General features: G+C 37.7%; 1 protein-coding gene across 6 annotated transcripts in view; it reads right to left on the bottom strand.

The window, feature by feature from the left end:
* Positions 1–18695, bottom strand: part of PTPRM (protein tyrosine phosphatase receptor type M) — a 454600-nt gene that overhangs the window by 19679 nt on the left and 416226 nt on the right. For all 6 annotated transcript variants that reach the window (XM_085220805.1, XM_085220804.1, XM_085220803.1 and 3 more), the window contains 2 exons: positions 13377–13474; positions 1279–1395 (listed from right to left, as the gene is read on the bottom strand). In XM_085220805.1, coding sequence (XP_085076931.1) covers positions 1279–1395; positions 13377–13474 — 215 coding nt within the window. The remainder of the gene's footprint in view (positions 1–1278; positions 1396–13376; positions 13475–18695) is intronic.

Below are 18695 nucleotides of genomic sequence, written 5' to 3' on the forward strand. Positions count from 1 at the left end.
GCTTAAAATTTGCAGAATAGAAATCAATGGGTGCCTCATCTACTTCAAAGTACAGCCACCCTTTCTCATCTGTTTATTAAAAATATCTAAATGCAAGGAAACAACAGACTTGAGCAAATTCAATGTACTGTATGTATAGTGGTAAACATGATACAATATTTCAGCTCATTCAAACTGCATAATTCTGTAATCATTACCCTCAGGTTGCTGTATTGATGCATATTTAAGTATTAGATTGAAGAATAAAACAGGAGAAAAGCAAATTCCTTTGTTACTGAGGATGTATGTACAGAGACCCTGTTGGGCCATCTTTTTGGTAGTTTCATCTACCTGGCTGCAGGATTCTTTGATGCAAAAAATTAAGTTCTTCAGCACCGATTGAATACTACTTCATTGTTAGAGAGCAGCAGTATATCCCAGGTACTGCAACTAAATCAAAGTCTGTTTTCTAACACAATTAGTTTAAAGATTACTCATGTAGATACTGAGGCAACATTACTTCAATATGCCATTAGGAATATCAAGTCTTCTAAAGGGATCCTTCCCTCTTTGTTCTGCAATTCAAATACGTTTTAATGGATAGAATAAAAATACTTCAGTCCTTTAAAGAAACTCATGAATAAAAATGTGAATTGACAGTAAATGGCACTTCCACATTAAATAACCCTGCTTGTTTTCACTTTCAGTAGGTACTCTATGTTATCCATATGTTATAAGCTGTTTGAGAGAGCTGTAAGATCTAGTGAGCACCAAATCATAGCACTGTTCTGATAAACAGCAATGCACTGCACTGATTTGAACTCTACATAAGATGGATTCTGCACTAAAAATGAAAATGCTTTGAAAAGACAGATTAGTTTGTTTCAAAAATGTCTCGCTGCCGACCAGGAACACACTGGTCCAACAGATTCACAGCCATGGGCTTCTGAATAATGGTGCCTGCAGCCTCCGGTACAGACAGAAAATGATTGCAGTGAGCTTAAGATGGGAAAACAGCACGAATGTGTTTTTCAATTGATTGGTGGGAGGGAGGCTTCGATTTCTCGTGGGCAAGGAACGTCACTTCTAACTCAGGCAGTGGCTAGGGCTTATGGAAAAAGGCTGAGCAGCTGCCTCTGAAGAAAAAAAATGTACCATAAGAGGGCGCTGGCCGTTTACCCAAAACATTGCTACAAAAACCTCCACAACAGGACACAAATTTAACTTTCCCTTGCTGAATGTGTTCAGTTATTTAAGCAGCTACCACCATACTAAAGAAAAGTGAATGTCGATACTTACCTTTTCTACTGCAAATGTTCGAATCACATATTCAGCGAGGAGCTCTGTTTCTATTAGAGTAACTTTAATGTCTTTATATATCTCTGTGTCATCCGGCCAGTATTTGCAGCACTTAACCTTTAAAAACACAAAAGAAATTAAGGTTCATTTATTTTAGAAGGTTCATGCTGAATCTATTCTATATTTTTTGCAGTGATTTACATTTTAAAATACGACCATGCACAAAAGCATCACACTGTACACACAGAAGTAAATCATGTTTAAGGGACAATAGCTCTTTTTTTAATACAGCATTTTGTGTTGCAGGTGAGATTTGTGTTGCGATTACTAAAGTAAAGTGAATTCATATTAAACACAAGAAATATTTATATTGTGCATAACTCAGTTACAGAAACTGCACACTTCCTATGCTTTCTAACTGGGGGGAAATGTGCAGAAGGATAACTAACGTAAAAAGCCTTTTTTTCCCGTACATTTTTAGGTATCGATCTCCTATCTTCTAAAATGAAAATATGTTTTTCAGACAGGATGGATCTTCTCTGTTAGAGAAGTATCTCAGATTAATTTTCCAAAGGAACTACTATGAGGTCCAATGGCAAAACTCAACACACCAAGTCAAGAAACGAATTTTATTTCTGGGTTTTAACACATAGATGACCCCAAACACTGTTGACAGGCTTTATATTTTGATGCAGATATTTTATGCAGTTATGAACTTTCTCCTCCTTCTCATTTGAGTGGACAAGGTGCTGGGTGGGGAAGCTAACACATTGCTGATATATCTGTAGTATTCTGCTTTATCACAGTAATAGCTACATTATCATCACTGCACCTGGCCACTGTCCAGTAGTGCAGCACAGGCAAGGAGTAGCATCTGTTACACATCTGCTGCATAGTGCCTTCTCTCTTTCTCTCGTCGAAGGGAAAAATTTAAACTGATCTTTCTGTACATGCAAATCTATTGGTTTACTTAAGTATACACTTAAATTTGTTGGGTCAAAAAAAAAGCAACTTCAAATTTTGAATGGAAAACTGACACACACAAAAAACCACACGTAGAAACCTTTGAACTTTGTGACTACTAGAGATTTTTCAAACCTATTTTCATGCCAAAATATTTGGATTACTATCATGTCTAGTCTAGTAAAATTGAATAAAAGGTAAAACTGAAGTATATGCATATAAACACACAGAGGAAACTATAAAGCACGTCTATAAAATGACTTATTTATATGAACTCCAGGTTCAGTATATAAAAAATTATGCAGAGATGAACCTCGTCCTGTTAGGCAGGAGAAAAGGCTTTATTAGACATTGTTTCCAGTGACTAACCAACCACCACCTATCACTCTTTCTTAGTGTCTGGACAGAAGATAGATCTTGCTACATTAAACTGGCAACACTGAATGGTAACACTAAAAGTTGGGTAGGACAAGATGAGTTCTGTTTTTCTGACTTTTTACCAGGATAAAATTTAAATTGGAATAGAACTGAGTGAAGGGATGGAAGAATACAGCATCACATCAGGGTCCTTTTCATCTATAGAGAGTTTAGCCCAACACCCTGCTTGTGAGGCCTGGCTCACTGCCACAAAATTATACAAGTATCCTAACAGCTTTTTCCTACTGGAAAGCTCCTAGAGAACAGACGTGAAGTTCAAACAGCAATAAGCAGGGTTTTGTTTATTCCTCTGTGCTTGTCTTCAGATCTAATAACCGCACTGGTATTGGCTAAGAAAAAAAAAAAAAACAAAAACAAAACCAAAAAAGTTTGTATTTTTCTTCATATTTAATCCGTTGTTTAGCACAGTCGCAGGACAATTTGCAAACACCAGTAAATAGAATTGTCTTCCACATGGAAAATCTTCAAGGTGGGACACAGGAAAAGTCATCACAGTGCTCAGCACTCCTGTACTAGGAGCACCACTATGGCTCCTTAGAACACCAAGAGGCAGTTCCAGGGTCCCAGTCCCTACACCTCAGGACTGCTGGCAAGCACATATTCACCTCCAAAACACATCCACCAGCTACAAGCAATGAACATCCAGTTCAAAAGCATTAAATGTTGCTGCAAGCAGGTTAGTAGCTACTACTGCTACCTGTTGTTGCATTTACTGGATATCTTTTCAGATCTTATCCTGTTTGGATAGATTTCCAAAAACTCTCTGATAGAAGCTAAGCAAAACACTGAATGCTCATTGTTTTGTCTGTTTTGTTAAAACAATCCAGACAGTTCACACTGTTCAATTCCCTTAGGCCAACAAAATGACCCTTCATGGCCACTGCCAGAAACTCTTTCAAATTCCCACCTATGACTAAAGATGATTTCTTGACTCTGCATGGAGAACAAGGCCATTCATACTGTGTCTGGCTTGAAGTAGCCCAGGGAGAACTGTGTCTCTGGAGCTAATTGTCTTTTCCTGCCTGTTCCCTTCTCCTTTCCATAGGTGGAACCTGAACCACACAGACCCGGCCAGTACACGTCTGAAGGAAGCAGCTGCTGCCATGATCCTGGTAACAGCACTACTCATCTGCACGTCTCACTGTTGCTGATTTTAGCCTTGTCTCTCTCTGATGGGTGCCTGCCATCCGCAAAACAGCTCTAGTTTAGTAAAATAAACAATTGGGGAAAAAAAAAAAGCCCTGGCTGAATTAAATTGCTCAGCCTTGATGGAAAACATGCCTGTTTCTAACTTGGTAAGTCTAGACAGTCTGGATTATGAGTAAGAACTGGGGACATTTAGAAAGACTGATTTAGAAGAGCACAGTAGTCCCTACCTTCTTCTCAAGTGTTGGATTTGCTTCCACCTTTTTTTAAACCTTATTTAAGATGATCCAGTGAGTAATTAGGGAAGTGCTGGGGGATGTTGCACAGAAGTTATAGCCCTCTGTGCCTCGTGCAGCTTGTGCCCACTGGGGACTTTATACTCTGTAGCACAGAGGATGTGGGGCATGGAGCAGATTAGAGCCGAGCAGAAGGATCCATGACAACACAATTTCCTGAAAACTCTCCCAAGTGGAATAGGGGCTGTAACAGCTGTGGGAAGGGTGCCAGAACTGCAGTCATAGCCACAGACCAACAGTAAATGATTCACTCAATGCAAGGAAAAAATAGAACACAACTTTTTTCTTTCTTTCTTTCCCTAAAAATAAATAAATAAATAAAAAATTTGGCTTTTTAAAATACTCTTGGCTCTTGTTCAGTTATCCTGTTGCACGTGCTGTGCTGTAGACTTGGGAACTCTATGGACTTCTGATGAGCCAAAAGTTCAGTAAATGCTTAAAGATCAGTTTCCTATCTCCTCTAAGGTTCCTCAAGTAAATATGATAGGATCTTAAAGAAAGAAGTAGAATAAACAGTGTGAATTAAACTCACACTTATAAATGTTTATTGGACCAAGGCCTTTATTTGCACAGGGAAAGACAATTGCAGCAAAATAGAATATGGTATTTCTCATCAAATATGAGAAACACTGCTGGTAACATATGTTTGTTCATTTTTTCTTTTTAGCACAGTTTTAGCTACTGTGTCATTATGAATCTCTTTCCCTTTTTATAAACATTTGATACATATTTTACAAAAAATCTACCAACAGAAGGTTTAGCTAAATAATTGATATATGAATCTAGAACTGAATATTAAGTGCATTAGATTTTTTTCCACACAGTTGCTACCATTACAGTAAATATCGGCCATGAAGTAGAAAACATGATTTTGAAATCTCATCTCAGCAGAACTATAATTGGGAGTTTGTTCAGATACACCCCACATTTATATCCGAACACACTGCCAAAAAATACAGATGTTCATCACACGATGAGATAAAAGGGGTGATTGCCAGAGACATAATGAAAATGCTCTGGTTTAATCTATTCATCCCAAGGTACACCGTCCATTTGTTCCAAATGTTTATTTTACTAATAATTTGAGAAATCTGGAGAATATGATTATCTGCTTTGACCTCTCCCTACCCTCATCCCCCAGCAAAACAGTCTAATGTGAGAAAATAAGAATTAAAAATGAAGGTGGAAACTTGTTCTTGCTACTTCTAAATATAACAAACAATGCAGGCAGTAGATAGATAATGAACACAGATTGTGACTTCCGAAGCTGTATATTTAGCCATTTGGCAATGTGACACATCTAGCTAAAGGCAGTATGAAAGCCAGGACAGTAATTCATTTACTTAGAGGTTTGGAATAGGAGGAATATTACAGAATTAATATGTGAGCTAGCTGTGAAAAATACTTTGCAGTTCCTACAGAACAGTTTAAATAACAATGATTATTCAGAGTTTCAAGTTTCCTTTGATTCTGAAATAGTCTTAGCAAAAAGGTGGTATAACTGGCTATGCACTGAAAGGATAGTCATTACTGAAGAGCAGCATTATATATTCTAATTTAAAATTAATCCCAAACTAAGTAACGATGATAAGCCAGACATAAATTTTGAAGTGAAACCTCTAGGATATAAAATGAAACAGCCAACCAAGTTCACTGGTGAAAATTTTTAACAGGTTTTGCAGATATAAGTAGGATAACATCATATACTTTTATTTGGCTGACTTGAAATAAAGGAACATCCAATAACTGGAAGTATTTTTATTTAAATACTTTTCAAACAAAAGTGTATTGCGATGAAGAACATTTTATTAGTTATAAGCCCACCTTCGACTGAAGATAAAATCCAATTCTTTCTTTTTCATTTTGCTTTAGAGCGAGTCAGTTAATTGATCTATACTTCATTTTATATTTTTCTAAATGAGGTATGGAAGAGAATTGAGAAATACAACATTTAAAATACTGTTTGGCACCAGAAGATGAATGGGTCTGTACAAAAGGCAGCCAGAAGTCTTCCTGTGGTTCACAGTTCCCACAGGGTGAGAGCTCTATGGATTTTACTTGCTCAGCCTAACTTCTTCCAGCAATGATACAGAACTGATACCTTCTGCTGCCCTGTGCTGCCCAACAGATGCATTTTCATTCAGCTTCTGCCCAGAAAAGTTAGCTATCTGGATACTAACTGCTTTCTACCCGAGGGAATAAATGCAATCCATTTGTTCATGAAAACTGCATATATTGTTAGTATACCATCAACTGGGCACGTTGGGTTGACCATACTTTGGTCATAAAATGGAATTAGTCTGGGAGAATTGCTTTAGGGTAAAGGTGACCCAAGGCAAAGTTGTTTGTAGTGTTCTGCCTTCACTTGCTAGAAAAACAGAAGAATATGGATTACTTCTATTTCATTGCTTATGTTTAGGCAATTTTGTCTCCTGCTGGTTAACAAAAAAGACTGTATATTAGTGCACTTTACTATAGCCCTGAAGGAAGAAAGGCTGAGCACAGAGCACATAAGAAGGGTGGTTCCATGCCAAGATGAAGAATGGCTACAGGATTAGCTGGAGCTCCTCAATGTCTGTCTTAATCCCTTACAAAACTGTGAAATCATGGGCACACTGTTCACATCTTGTGCTCTGAGAACCTGATGTGCCTGCATTGAGATGAACAGCCCGTGCACTGAATCATGCTTCTGTTCCAAGAAGAAAATCATGCTGTAAGTTGAGTTACAGAGCATTGCCGAGTTAGCTGGTTGTTTCTGACTCTAAAATCTGATCATCTGATGTCAGGTTAGAGAGCTCTACATGCTACCCTTATTGGGTATAGTCAAACTGTGTTGGTTTTCCCAGGATACTTCTTCCCTCACAGAAAGACTCATTCCACAAGATTGCTGAGGTGAGCAGCCCTACAGTGACGGAGCCATTTTGTTAGTCATGACATTTCAAAGGGAAACCTTGAAGACCTCTTTGCAAACTTTCTTTTATTTGCATCCTACACTTCAGCAGCAATTGAGCAGCTAGTCCAACAGTGGGGTGCATGCATTTGTGTATCCTTACACCTCTTTTATTTATTTCTCAAAACGTATCACCTCAATCAGACTAATGAAGTTAAGACACTACTCTTAGCTGATGAACTCTCTTTGAGGCATAGCTTTTACTGGAAACAAGAAGCATTTAAATACTGAGATCTGAAACCATGTCTGTTGTGGGTGACATGGGACAGTGCTGAACACTCGTAGTTTGATGTCCTATTTGGTGATGTTAACATTGCTAATCCAGGGGCATATTTATTAAACAATTATAAAGAGTCCTTACTTCTCCTTCCCAAAGAACAGTAGCCATTTTTTCCCCCTAAGGGCTGATCTGCTGTTGCACATAATGGAATAATGCCAACTTGTTATTTCTGGCTAGAGGTCTAGAAAGCTGAAATCCCTTTTGTCTACTAGAAGGATACACCCAACTGAAAGATGAACAACAATTTCAAATTAAAATTATTTTCTTAACTTTCATTGATACTCTGTAATACTATAATCTCTACTGTATCCAACAACAGATACTGGAATTACAGTGAAAGTAAACCAGAACCATGAAATATATAATAATGTATTTACCTTAAGAGCAGGTCCTAGGTTTTCTAGATAAACATGCTGAAGAATGAAAGCATTTCTAGAGGGGTAATGACAGTATTTATAAGTTTTTGAAGGTGAGACTGGAATTACACAGAGGTAAGGATGGCTTTAATACAGCAAGCTTTCTTCATGTATAAACTATTTTTTCTTTCTTTCAGGAGAAAAGTTTAAATGAAATCTTAGTCAGTAGTATGCTTATAAACAATTTGGCACATCGCCTAGGGAGCACTAACACCAGTCTCCTGAACTAACTCCAATGCCAGTAATTTAACTTATCACATTTAGAGGCAATTTCAATTATATAGAGTGTTCTTCCATTTATACTAAATACAAATATGCTATTTGTTGGACGTGTTAAAGAGTTGTTCTGTTTTAACCTCTGCAATATCTCCGTAATGGGTGATCTGAATCTTAAATACAGTCTGAATTCAGCTTCGTTCATTAGAGGGCTCTTCCGCATGAAGATTCTCAAAACTTTAAAACACACTACTGTGAACTTCATAATAGTTTTGTATCAAAAGAATTCTGTTTTATTCCAAGAACAGGTGGTAAGTCTATTGGGAATTTCACATGGGGTTAGTTTTCATGCTGCTGAAATTGCCTATGAAGTTTTTGTTTGGTTCTAGCAATATGTTTTAGTGAGGAGCTTTTGGACAGGACTTTACTTGATGGTTTTTCTTGGATGTCTGATGTCTGCCCATAACAGAAACATACCATAAGGAGAATCTGAAAATAATTAGGAGTTCTGGATTTTGTTTTATTCAGGAAACACATTTGTATCTCCTTTAGAATCATATCTTGAACATTGAACAAGGTTGCACATCCTGAGCTCTCAAGGCCCAAGCACATATGATTGCTTAGGACTGGAACAACATAGATTCTTTCTCACGAAGAACAATTCTTTTTCTGACAGATTTTTATCTTACAACAAAGAATGATTTTTAACCAGCCAGTCCGAAGGAGATGTTCCTACATTTTATCACTTTATGGGCCTTCTCACTGCCATGTAGACCCCACATTTTTTAAGCATGAAGAATCAAAGCCATCAACATTTTTGCAGCAAAGCAGATGACAGTGCCTTGTAGGTCAACTGCAGGTCCAGTCAAACAAGCAGAGGATCAGCTAAGCTGTCAACTTTTGGTGTTCTTTCTTTTTCTCTATGCAGATACAGCCATGATGGCTCCAGGGTGAAAAAGTCACCCAGAGGAGGGTGAGATGGCTAGCAGGAAAGCTCAACACTCCTCAAAGATGATGGTGAGAATCTGTTTTGGTAGTGCGAATGCACATGTGCAGGAGTAGGGCTATTTGCCACCCTACGATGACCTTTGTTCCCGTTTGTCTCACATCTGTTCTGTTGTTGTCAACTTTGCCTCCTTTAAAAAAGAAAAAAAGTCTTTTTGTGTGCTTATTAACACTATTAGCACTGGCTGTTTTCTAATTCTGGATAATAATTGTGAAACTCTAATTACTGCAATTACGATGCTCCTAGGGTGAGGTTTCACTTTTTATAATTATTTCTCATAATTATTTTTTTTGTAAATACGTTGTTATTTTAAAAGCATGATAGACAATCATGAATCCTAGCAGTGCATTTATATATCAACCACCTCCACTGAATTTCATCAGTGCATTTCACCATTTATTAATCAGATATTACTAAATTCCTCCTGCCTCAAGCAAAAACAAGGAGTGGGAGAGAATATGACTACTGACAAATGACAAATGATGTGATGTGCCAAGTTTGATTCCCCCAACCAAGTATCAGTACCAACCTCAGAAGAGCAAAGATGGAATTGACAGCTAGATGGCACAACTGAATATTTTCTAAACCTTCCCAGTGATTTTTTTTAAGGAGGAGAGAAATGTTTCAATGTGTACCACCAACAGAACATTTCAAGAAGAAACCAAGACTTTGGCCAGTACGTGAAGACTGTGATCCTGTTTGCATCACTTTCTACAGATGGATTCAGCTATAAGAGTAGTCTCCTGGAAAAAGCAAGATGTTCCCTTATGTCTCTTTTCTAATTGTACCTCTGTAAGCAGGACAAAAAGTTGCTGCCTTTTAGAGTAATCCACCATATCATGCTAAGTCCCTCAGGAAAAGATGTTTGAAAGTACACTACTACTTACAATTGCTCCTTACTAACAGGAACATGGAGGTCTCTGTATGAATATAATCCAAAATGCATGAATGTAATCCATTTTTTTTTTTATAGCCTGTTGGCCTGTTGTCATTGTTGATATATTTTATGAGTCTTGCTTAGTCCATGGCTTGTGAAATGTTGATTGTTGCACTAAAATACAGGTATATTACAACACTTGTCTTTTATTTTTATAATACTTTATATTTTTTATAATACTTTATATTACTTGTCTTTCCCTTTCTGCAGCCCTCATTGAGAGGGGAAAGTTGTTGACCACAGCCTGAAGAAGATACAGACTTTTTATCTTTGTCTTTCAAGAGCTGCCTGTTTTTTCCCTTTTTTTGTAAAAGTTCTAAAGTCAACATAGACTTAACTAAAAAATACTTCATCAACTGTTATCAAAGAACTGTTCATGCAACTCAGCAATGATTTTTCTAAATGACTGTGAGACCTCATTTAGTTTTTTAATAAACAGTCACATTCTAATGAGGTCTTCATAAAACTGACTAAATATGTTTAGAAATCATTAGCTTAAATTACCAGTACAAAAGTCTCCTTAGGGAGCCCTGCAGATTTTGTGATAAGACTTCTGGCAGATGGATTGGTATAACAGCACAAGTGAGTTCTGAATTTCCACACAAGCAGTGTAAATGTGAGCGACTGGGTAACAGGCTACTGGATAAAGAGCTAAATGTCCCTCAGGTGGGTTCATTAAAGAGAGAAAACAATCAAAACACATTTCTGTGCCATTTAAATACCAGGTGCACAGCAGTCTGCAGGTGCCAGAAACACTGACAAGGGTCCCTTGCTGGAACACACAAGAGCTAAAAGGGATGCATGGTTTTGACAAGTATGCCTCAGATAATGACAGATATTGGCAGATGTACCCAGACCCTGCTGGAGGGTAATGCAGGGACTGAGTCATTTGCAGCAGGTGCTTGCATTAGGGACAGCCTCATGGTGATTCCTCCATTCGCAATTAAAACAGTCCTGATGCATAATGCTCCAGGGCAAGAAGCAAGTTCCTAGCACTGATTTAATGACTATCCAGCCAGTCCTGGTAAACAAATACACATACGCCCCCTCAATGATTAATTCATGATGGACATAAATTGTGCAGCAAACATGTTAAATAGATATTCTTCTTTTCTTATAACACAAAGTTCTCCTTTACTTAAAATGGGTAAGAGGTTAAAAAATATGAAATAATAGGCCCCTATAAATCTTCTATCAGCTACTGCACCTGAAATAGAAAGCCTGAAGATCAGGAAGGTTACAAGGTTTCCCCTGTAGGAATGCTACCAAAGGGCCCATTTAAATCATTACTAATCAAGGTGGCACAGAGCTTGTGTTTGGGGCTGCGGGACAGATGGTGTGTTGCAATATGCCTCCTTGTTGCTGATGGTTCACGCCCCAGGAGCGGGACAGAAGCATCAACAGAGGAAGGACTGCGTTGCTCTGCGGCTCATAAAATCTCATGTCCCTTAGAAACTCATTTTAATTCTGCTTTCCTATCTCACCTGTGTTGGCCTCCAGAGAAACTGAGAACAAAGTCATTTCTACCACCGTCAGAAGCAAGAAAACTGCAGATCTGTATCCCACTAGGACTCCTGCACCCCAAAGATATCTCCATAGTGGCACAAACTGTTTCTCACTGGTAAGGAAATACGGTGCCTAACCATACAGAGTGAGTAGAGGCCTCAACTCTGGCAGCAAGCCTGGCGTGTCCGCAGGTGGTACCTGACAGTCCATAGTAATTGATGCTTTCAGATGAGGGTATCAGGAGAAGAGGATGTGGCATTGTGTAGTATACTGGTTTTGTTCTAAGGCTTGTTCATGCATCCCTTCCATCCATCTATCTCCTTTTTTTCCTATGTGCTTTAGTACTTAAGAATGTCTATAAAGCTATAAAAAATTTGCTGGGATTTTAAGGGCCCTTCCAATCGAAACCATTATATGCTTTTATGATTCCTATTTGTACAAATTCATTTTGAACTTCTAAGTAGCCGCTCAACTGTTTCTATCCTCCTCTTCACTCGAGGGACTGAACTTTCAAAGCAGCCTCCATGACGCTTTTTGTCTCTGCAATTAGCTGTACATTGTGTTCCTGCAGCAGGTGTTAATTGTAGTCAGAAATCCTACCTTTTTTATAGCTAAAAATAATACTTGCACCTGATCTGTTGGCCGATTTACACACAGGTATCTAAATGTTAGAATTTATATTAGCAATTGACAAAGGACATAAAGAAGAATAAATTCAGTTTGTAAAACTGGACTTGTTAAAGGAGACAAGATCCAGCCCTTGGACTCATACTATATTAGGAGCATTCTTTCCTAGTAGAAACACCACAGAACAGATCAGTCACTCTCCACCAGCATGAAATTTAGAACATGCCTCAAAACCAAGTGGCTCACACCAACATTCGTGCATTTCTTACTTCAACACTTAACAATAATTCAACACTACAGTAGTTGCAGTAGTTGCAATAAAAGCAGTGGCTTTTTTTTTCATTTCAAATGAAAGCTTCAAAAGAAAAAAAAAAACAAAAAACCAACAAACAACAGAACATTCCAGATGAAAAGTAAGACACCACTATACAGACAAAGCAGTAAATTAAAACACTCAGTTATTGACGGTTGTGAAAAACAAATAAAATGTGTCTGTTCAATACTTGTTGAAAACAAAATTAGCCATAATCAGTTGAATTGGACATCTACTTTAGAAGCTGTCAAGCAAAGAAAGAAAAGTATGTATTATCAATCAGGTAACTCAAGCTTTCCTTAACTACTGAGCTCCTGAAGAAGAGCTCTTGGTCAATAAATCTGGTGGAAAAGAACAGAACAGTTCAGTTGGAAGAGACCTTCAAACATCATTGGATCCAACAGCCAGAGCATTTCAGGGCCAACAAAAAGTTAAAACATGTTGTAGAGGGCATTGTCCAAATGTCTCTCAAACACAGAGTACTGTCTACAAATGAGTAAAGTCAATTTATTCTGTTTTAGTCCAGAAGGCTTACAAGAAGAAATGCCCAAACTGGACTGATTTGAACTAACATACTGTGAAGAAGGTGCAGTTTCATAGTTTAGATACTTCTCAGAAATTTGTTCCAGAATAACTTCCCGTTTCCTCCTTAAAAAAGAGAAAAAAAGTGACTACATATCTCGTTCTGTAACTAACTCCCTGATTTCCCCTAATAGAAAAAGTATGTACACAAAGATATGACGCTTTCCCTCTTTGGCAGTCATTGCAAGCTGCGCTGTACAGAATACAACTTTATCAGTTACGTTTTTACTGGGCTACTGTTATCAAAGCCAAGCATCCAAAGCATGCTTAAAAATAATTGGTAATGAATCTCTTAGCAAAGGCAGCCATAAATATTTTATATGCCTTACTCAGTATATAAGCATCTTGTTGGTTTGCTATTTAATTTCCAAAAGCAAACACCTTGAAAGTCTTTCATCTTTTTAAGTGCAAAAATCACTTACCCTTCCCACTTCTACGAGATTAGTAACCATGATTATGCTGGCTGTGTTCTCATGCCATACCATTCTCCAGAAGTCATATATTGTCTCTTGCATCGGTCCTGAAACAATAAATCAAAGTAAAGGTTACTTTCTTTAAGTCTCATGATTAGAAGCTTGTCCCTGGGGTAGTTTGAGATTATCCACATGTATTCATATCACTATGATCATATTTTTCATTTAGGGTCAATTTCTTTTCTGTCATCCCACCTATCTGCATTTAAGTATTTTTCTCCTGAAATAGTGCTTTGAAAGAAAGTTAGTTCTCCAGCATCTACGTATTTATCTCTGTAATACCCAGAAGTAGAATTATAAAAAATGGATAACATTACTCTTTCTCTTAACAATTGGATGATAACCTAGGGAAGGTGTACCTTGAATGAAATGAGCCTCGGTGGACTATGTGGCCTTTCCCAGGTTCTAATATTTTTCTTAGTATCTACTATCCATCAAATTACCCCAGCTCCTAAATTGTACTTCTTGAAGTGAAACAGAAGTTATAGTTTCTTGCTGCAGTATATCACTTTGCAAAGCAGTGGGAAAAGCGGTAAAGAACCCTAGTGTGCAACAGAAATGACATCTTCTGCTATACTTGTAGAGAAGAACGACTCTGAACAACTCTTTTGTAGATACAGGCCTTTCTCCAGTGTTGCACTGAGACTGGGTACCAGCCCACAGGAGCACAGGAAACGTCAGTGACAGAAACACAACATGTTCAGAAAAGCTACATCACTGTACATACGCCTGGTACCATTCGTTTCTAGCCCATGTGTTTTCATGATGTTTTATGTGTCTATCTGACATTCAGTGTGCCATCCTGAATTGAAACCAGTGGTTTAAAAGTGCTAGACCAATAAAAAGAAATGAAAAATACTATCAAGTACTACAAACTTAACATCCATATTGAATCCATTACTGAACTGCCTCACTGCAGTAAGCAATTATCTTCCTATTTAGAGGAATACCACAAAGCAATCCCTAGGAGGGCAAATAGGTAAGTTAGTGGCATATGTGTTCCTCCAGTGAAGAAAGTGTAAGTTTCAAAGCATCACAAAATTTTACATAGACAGATTTGGTTAGCTTGGCACCCAAGTTTTGGTACTTTGAGCTCTCTTTGAAAATTCAGTTTTTATTCCGAAAGTCAAGTACTTAGCGAACAATGCAGTAATGTTATAGGAAAGTAGAACCCAGCTCATTAGGCTATTAGCACGTCAGTCGTAATGTAACTTACTCAGAAGTCAAGTTAAAGAAAAACGATGATAATAGTTTTAAATACATGAATTAAAAAAAAATATTTTGATTTTCAGCAATTTCAAAGCGAATGATCATCTATAATTTGCACAGACAATTTAGAAATGTTCTGTGTTCTCCCCCTTACTTAATTTCTCTGCTTTTAGAAGTGCTACATATATAGTTAGTTTCACTGTTTTCCCTGAAGTCAGCCAACTTGTCTTTCACTTGTTTTGGTAGTTCATGTAACAGGAGATAAAGGCAGTTAAAACAATAGGAAGCTATGACTGGCAGAACACAGGAAATGTCAGAAGGTCTCAGAATAGAAGAAATAACAGAATCTAAAACCACAGTTTCTAAATTACCAAACTCATGCTGCTGTTGTGACTTCAAAACCGGTGACCTTATCTTTTTAATTTACAGCACAGAAGAACTGATATTTTTGAGAGATTTCATTTGGAAATATGACAGCTTTAAGTTTCTCTCCATCATGTAGGAATCTACAATACACACTGTACTTCCAGGCTGGATGTGGTTCTGGGCAGCCTGGTCTAGTGGTTTGCGACCCTGCACATAGCAGGGGGGTTGAAATTAGATGATCTTTATGGTCATTTTCACCCTGGCCATTCTATGATTCTATGATTCTATGATACCTCTCCATAAACGTCCTGGATACACAATATAGAAATACTCCAAGCAGAATTTTGGATGTTACAGTAAGATAATCAATAAACATTCCAGTGAATGTTTAACGTGCTTTTGTTTTAATAATGTAGGTTGCTGGGCAATTAAAGTCACAATAGCATAAGAAAGGTTTTGGACCAACCTCTCCTCCAGGTGAAGAGAAGGAGGCTATTTTCCTCACTGTAGGAAAATGCTGTCTCTGTACTGCTCTTTCCTTCATTTCAAATCTCAAACAAATATTTAGCAGAATTACTACTGCTATCAGCCTTGAAGGGATGTAGCTAAAAATAGAAGTAAGGAGAGGCAATTTTCCACTGAGTAAAGGAGTCTGCAAATTCATGACACACTTCTAAGATTATTTTAGTTTGATTAAGGAAAATTATAACAACTCTGTTGCTTCAAGAATCCTGATCCACAGCCTGGTTTAATAAAGAAAATCTAAATGGTTCCACTGCATTGTGTTTCTGCAGGATTGCAATGTTTCAAGATTGTTCATTTGAGTATGTTTTTGGTAAAGGCACAAAAAGCAGAGAAAAAATCCTTTGTCTACACAGCCCAGTTACTCTCCCCTTATAAGAAGCCAGAATCTTTGAAAAACGAAGGGCCAATGTAAGAAGTTTCTTTACTTGTTATTCCAGTTTCCTTTCCTACAGATTCACTTGAAATTGGAGACTGTTGGGCCCTATTTTGTCATTTCCGTCTGACAGCACTGGGAGAACTGGCAACAATTTATTCCTGTTTTTCTCTCCCGAAGTCAGCATAATTTGTCTCATGATTAAAGATTTCTATGCTTCAGATCCTGAAATTACAAATCTCAACAGAAAAGAAATGCTAAACACTGCTTTCTTCCTAAATATTTTGAATTTGTCATTCTACATACAAGAGAAAAAAGATAATAGATTATGAGAAAATAAAATCTTTAGAAAAAGACACAGAACTTTTCAGGCCAGAGAATGAGCAAGTTTTTGTTCCATCTTACACAATGTCCTGTTTTGCAGTGTTGAGTATGCTCTTTCTGACCTTGCTATCTGAATGATAAAACAATGATAATTAAAAGTGTTTGACAGGACTTCATACTTCCCTGCAAGTATTTTCTTACCTTTCCCCTCTAATTCTTTTATCCAGCCTCCAAACTTCTTTCACATTCAGGACATTGAAAGGAAAAAAAAAAAACCAACAACGCAAAAACCTACCTTAGAGTCTCAGAATGTAATTTTTTTCTATCCCATTTTTCTTTTATTCTTGGCATTTTTCAAATTATTTTTTGACATATGAATAAATTATTACTTGTCTCCAGCCAGTATTGAAAAGCATTGGAGGCTATGTAGGGTTGGAGGATTTATTATCATGAAGAACTGAACAATTTGATTCTGGAGACTCATGGTAGGGAAAGAAAGACCTATAATTGTTCTAAGCATCAGCTTAACAGATGTTAAGGCAGGAAGGTTGTTCTCAGCAGTTGCCCTCATGTGGGAGGAAAAGTCTGAGGAGAAGGCCCTGCACTGCCTAACAGTAAGCCTGTGGTGTACCCCATTAGTTACACAATATAGTAGTTGGTATCACAAATTGCTGCTGTGAAAAAAGAAATCAACAACATACTGCCAAACAAAGATGAAAAGCAAAGGAAAATAAGAAAAAGAAATCAGCCTCCCAAACCCCCAGGTAATTAAATGCATTATTGAAAAAAAACAACCCTCAAAAGAAATGATCAGCAGAATATATCACGACCTTTAGTTGTAATAATAGTAGTTGTTAGTTGCTGCTTTGAGAATGCCAGCATATTAGGAAATGGAAAATCACATAGCTTCTAAGAATGGATTAAACTCTTAAGAAGCTGCTTCTGCCCACAGAGCTTTCTGGAACCTCTTCTACTTGGTGTTGTGAGACTCACTTCTAACAACTGGTATTGCTACTGCGGTGTGTGATCATTTTAAATACTATAAACTTGCCTAGGATACTGAAAAATAGTAAAAACATGTAGGAAAAAAACAGCAGAAACATAAAGAAAGAAGTAAAACCTGAATCCTGAAATGTTTTCAGTGCTTATTCAGACTAGGGCTCGTAAACATATGGGTAATTTTTCATTTTCTAGAGAAGCAAACAGTTTAACAAACAGCTTCTAAAACCTTCTAGCACAGAATGTCAAATCTACAACATAATGCTTAGTTCACTTGAGACCAAGCTGAATGACAGTGACATGGTTTAGTGGGCATGGTGGTGAGGGATCAACAGTTGGACTAGATGATCTTAGTGGCCTTTTCCAACCTTAATGATTCGATGATAGCTATCGTGGCTAGAAACGTGCTGAAAATGAACAGATTCCTTTAAGTTCCACAGACTCTCCAAAACTGGGCAGAGGTAGCCACATGTGCTCTATGAGCACATGCTCATAGAGGAAATGGACTCTGGATGCATGACTCATGTCTGCAGCAGCAGACATCTACCTAATCTTCAGAAGAGTTTAATAAACCTACACGGGTACATAGTGATGGGACACTTTTTTAAAACTAAAAGAAAGGATTTTTAGAGTAGACATTGGGGGAAATTTTTCACAGAAAGGGTGGTGAAATGCTGGCACAGCTTCCAAGAGAAGCTTTGGATGCCCCATCCCTAAAGGTGTTCAAGATCAGGTTGGATGGGGCCCTAGGCAACCTGATCTAACACCTGATTTAGAGGCTGGCAACCCTGCTGACAGCAGGGGTGTGATTTTTGAGGCCCCTTCTAACCCAAGCTATTCTATGATTCTATGAAACCTCCTTCCAGTGAGTATCAGCTTCCACCCCATGTGAGTACGTGGTTGTAGAATGGTCCACTCACTTAGAAGTTACAGCTGCAATGAGAACTGTCTTCACCTGTTACAGAAGCCAGACTTGCTCCTTGCTACTGTGATGACCTACAAACTTGGCACTCAAGGACAACAAGCTGATGTGCCTATAGAGAGGGAGCTGTATGTTAGCTCTCAATCCTTATAGTCCCTTCAAAATGAACTTGAGGTGCAGTGAATTTTTTCTCATTAATAACTCTGATTGTGTGGCAGAAATAAGAAAAGCCACAAAGGAATGATTAAACTTGCAAATACACTGCCAAAAAATCCCAACCCCATTATGCGGCACAAATCACTCAACATACATATGAAAGAGTAAAAGCAAAGGTAAATAAACAAAAAATAATTACTAAGAGAACAGAGCACAACTAATAGATTAAAAAATTCAAGAATGCTCTTTTTCCTAATGAACCCCTTTAAATAGGACAAACCAGCTGTTAGTGAGGTAACTAAGAGAGAATTTACAGCAGGAAGCAAAATTGTTGGGTTACTAACGCTCTGCCAATCCAGTGATCTGATTATGTGTAAGTACATGCTATTTGCTC

The sequence above is a fragment of the Meleagris gallopavo genome, chromosome 3, assembly GCF_905368555.1.
Source record: "Meleagris gallopavo chromosome 3, MGAL_WU_HG_1.1, whole genome shotgun sequence".
Lineage (NCBI taxonomy): Eukaryota > Metazoa > Chordata > Aves > Galliformes > Phasianidae > Meleagris > Meleagris gallopavo.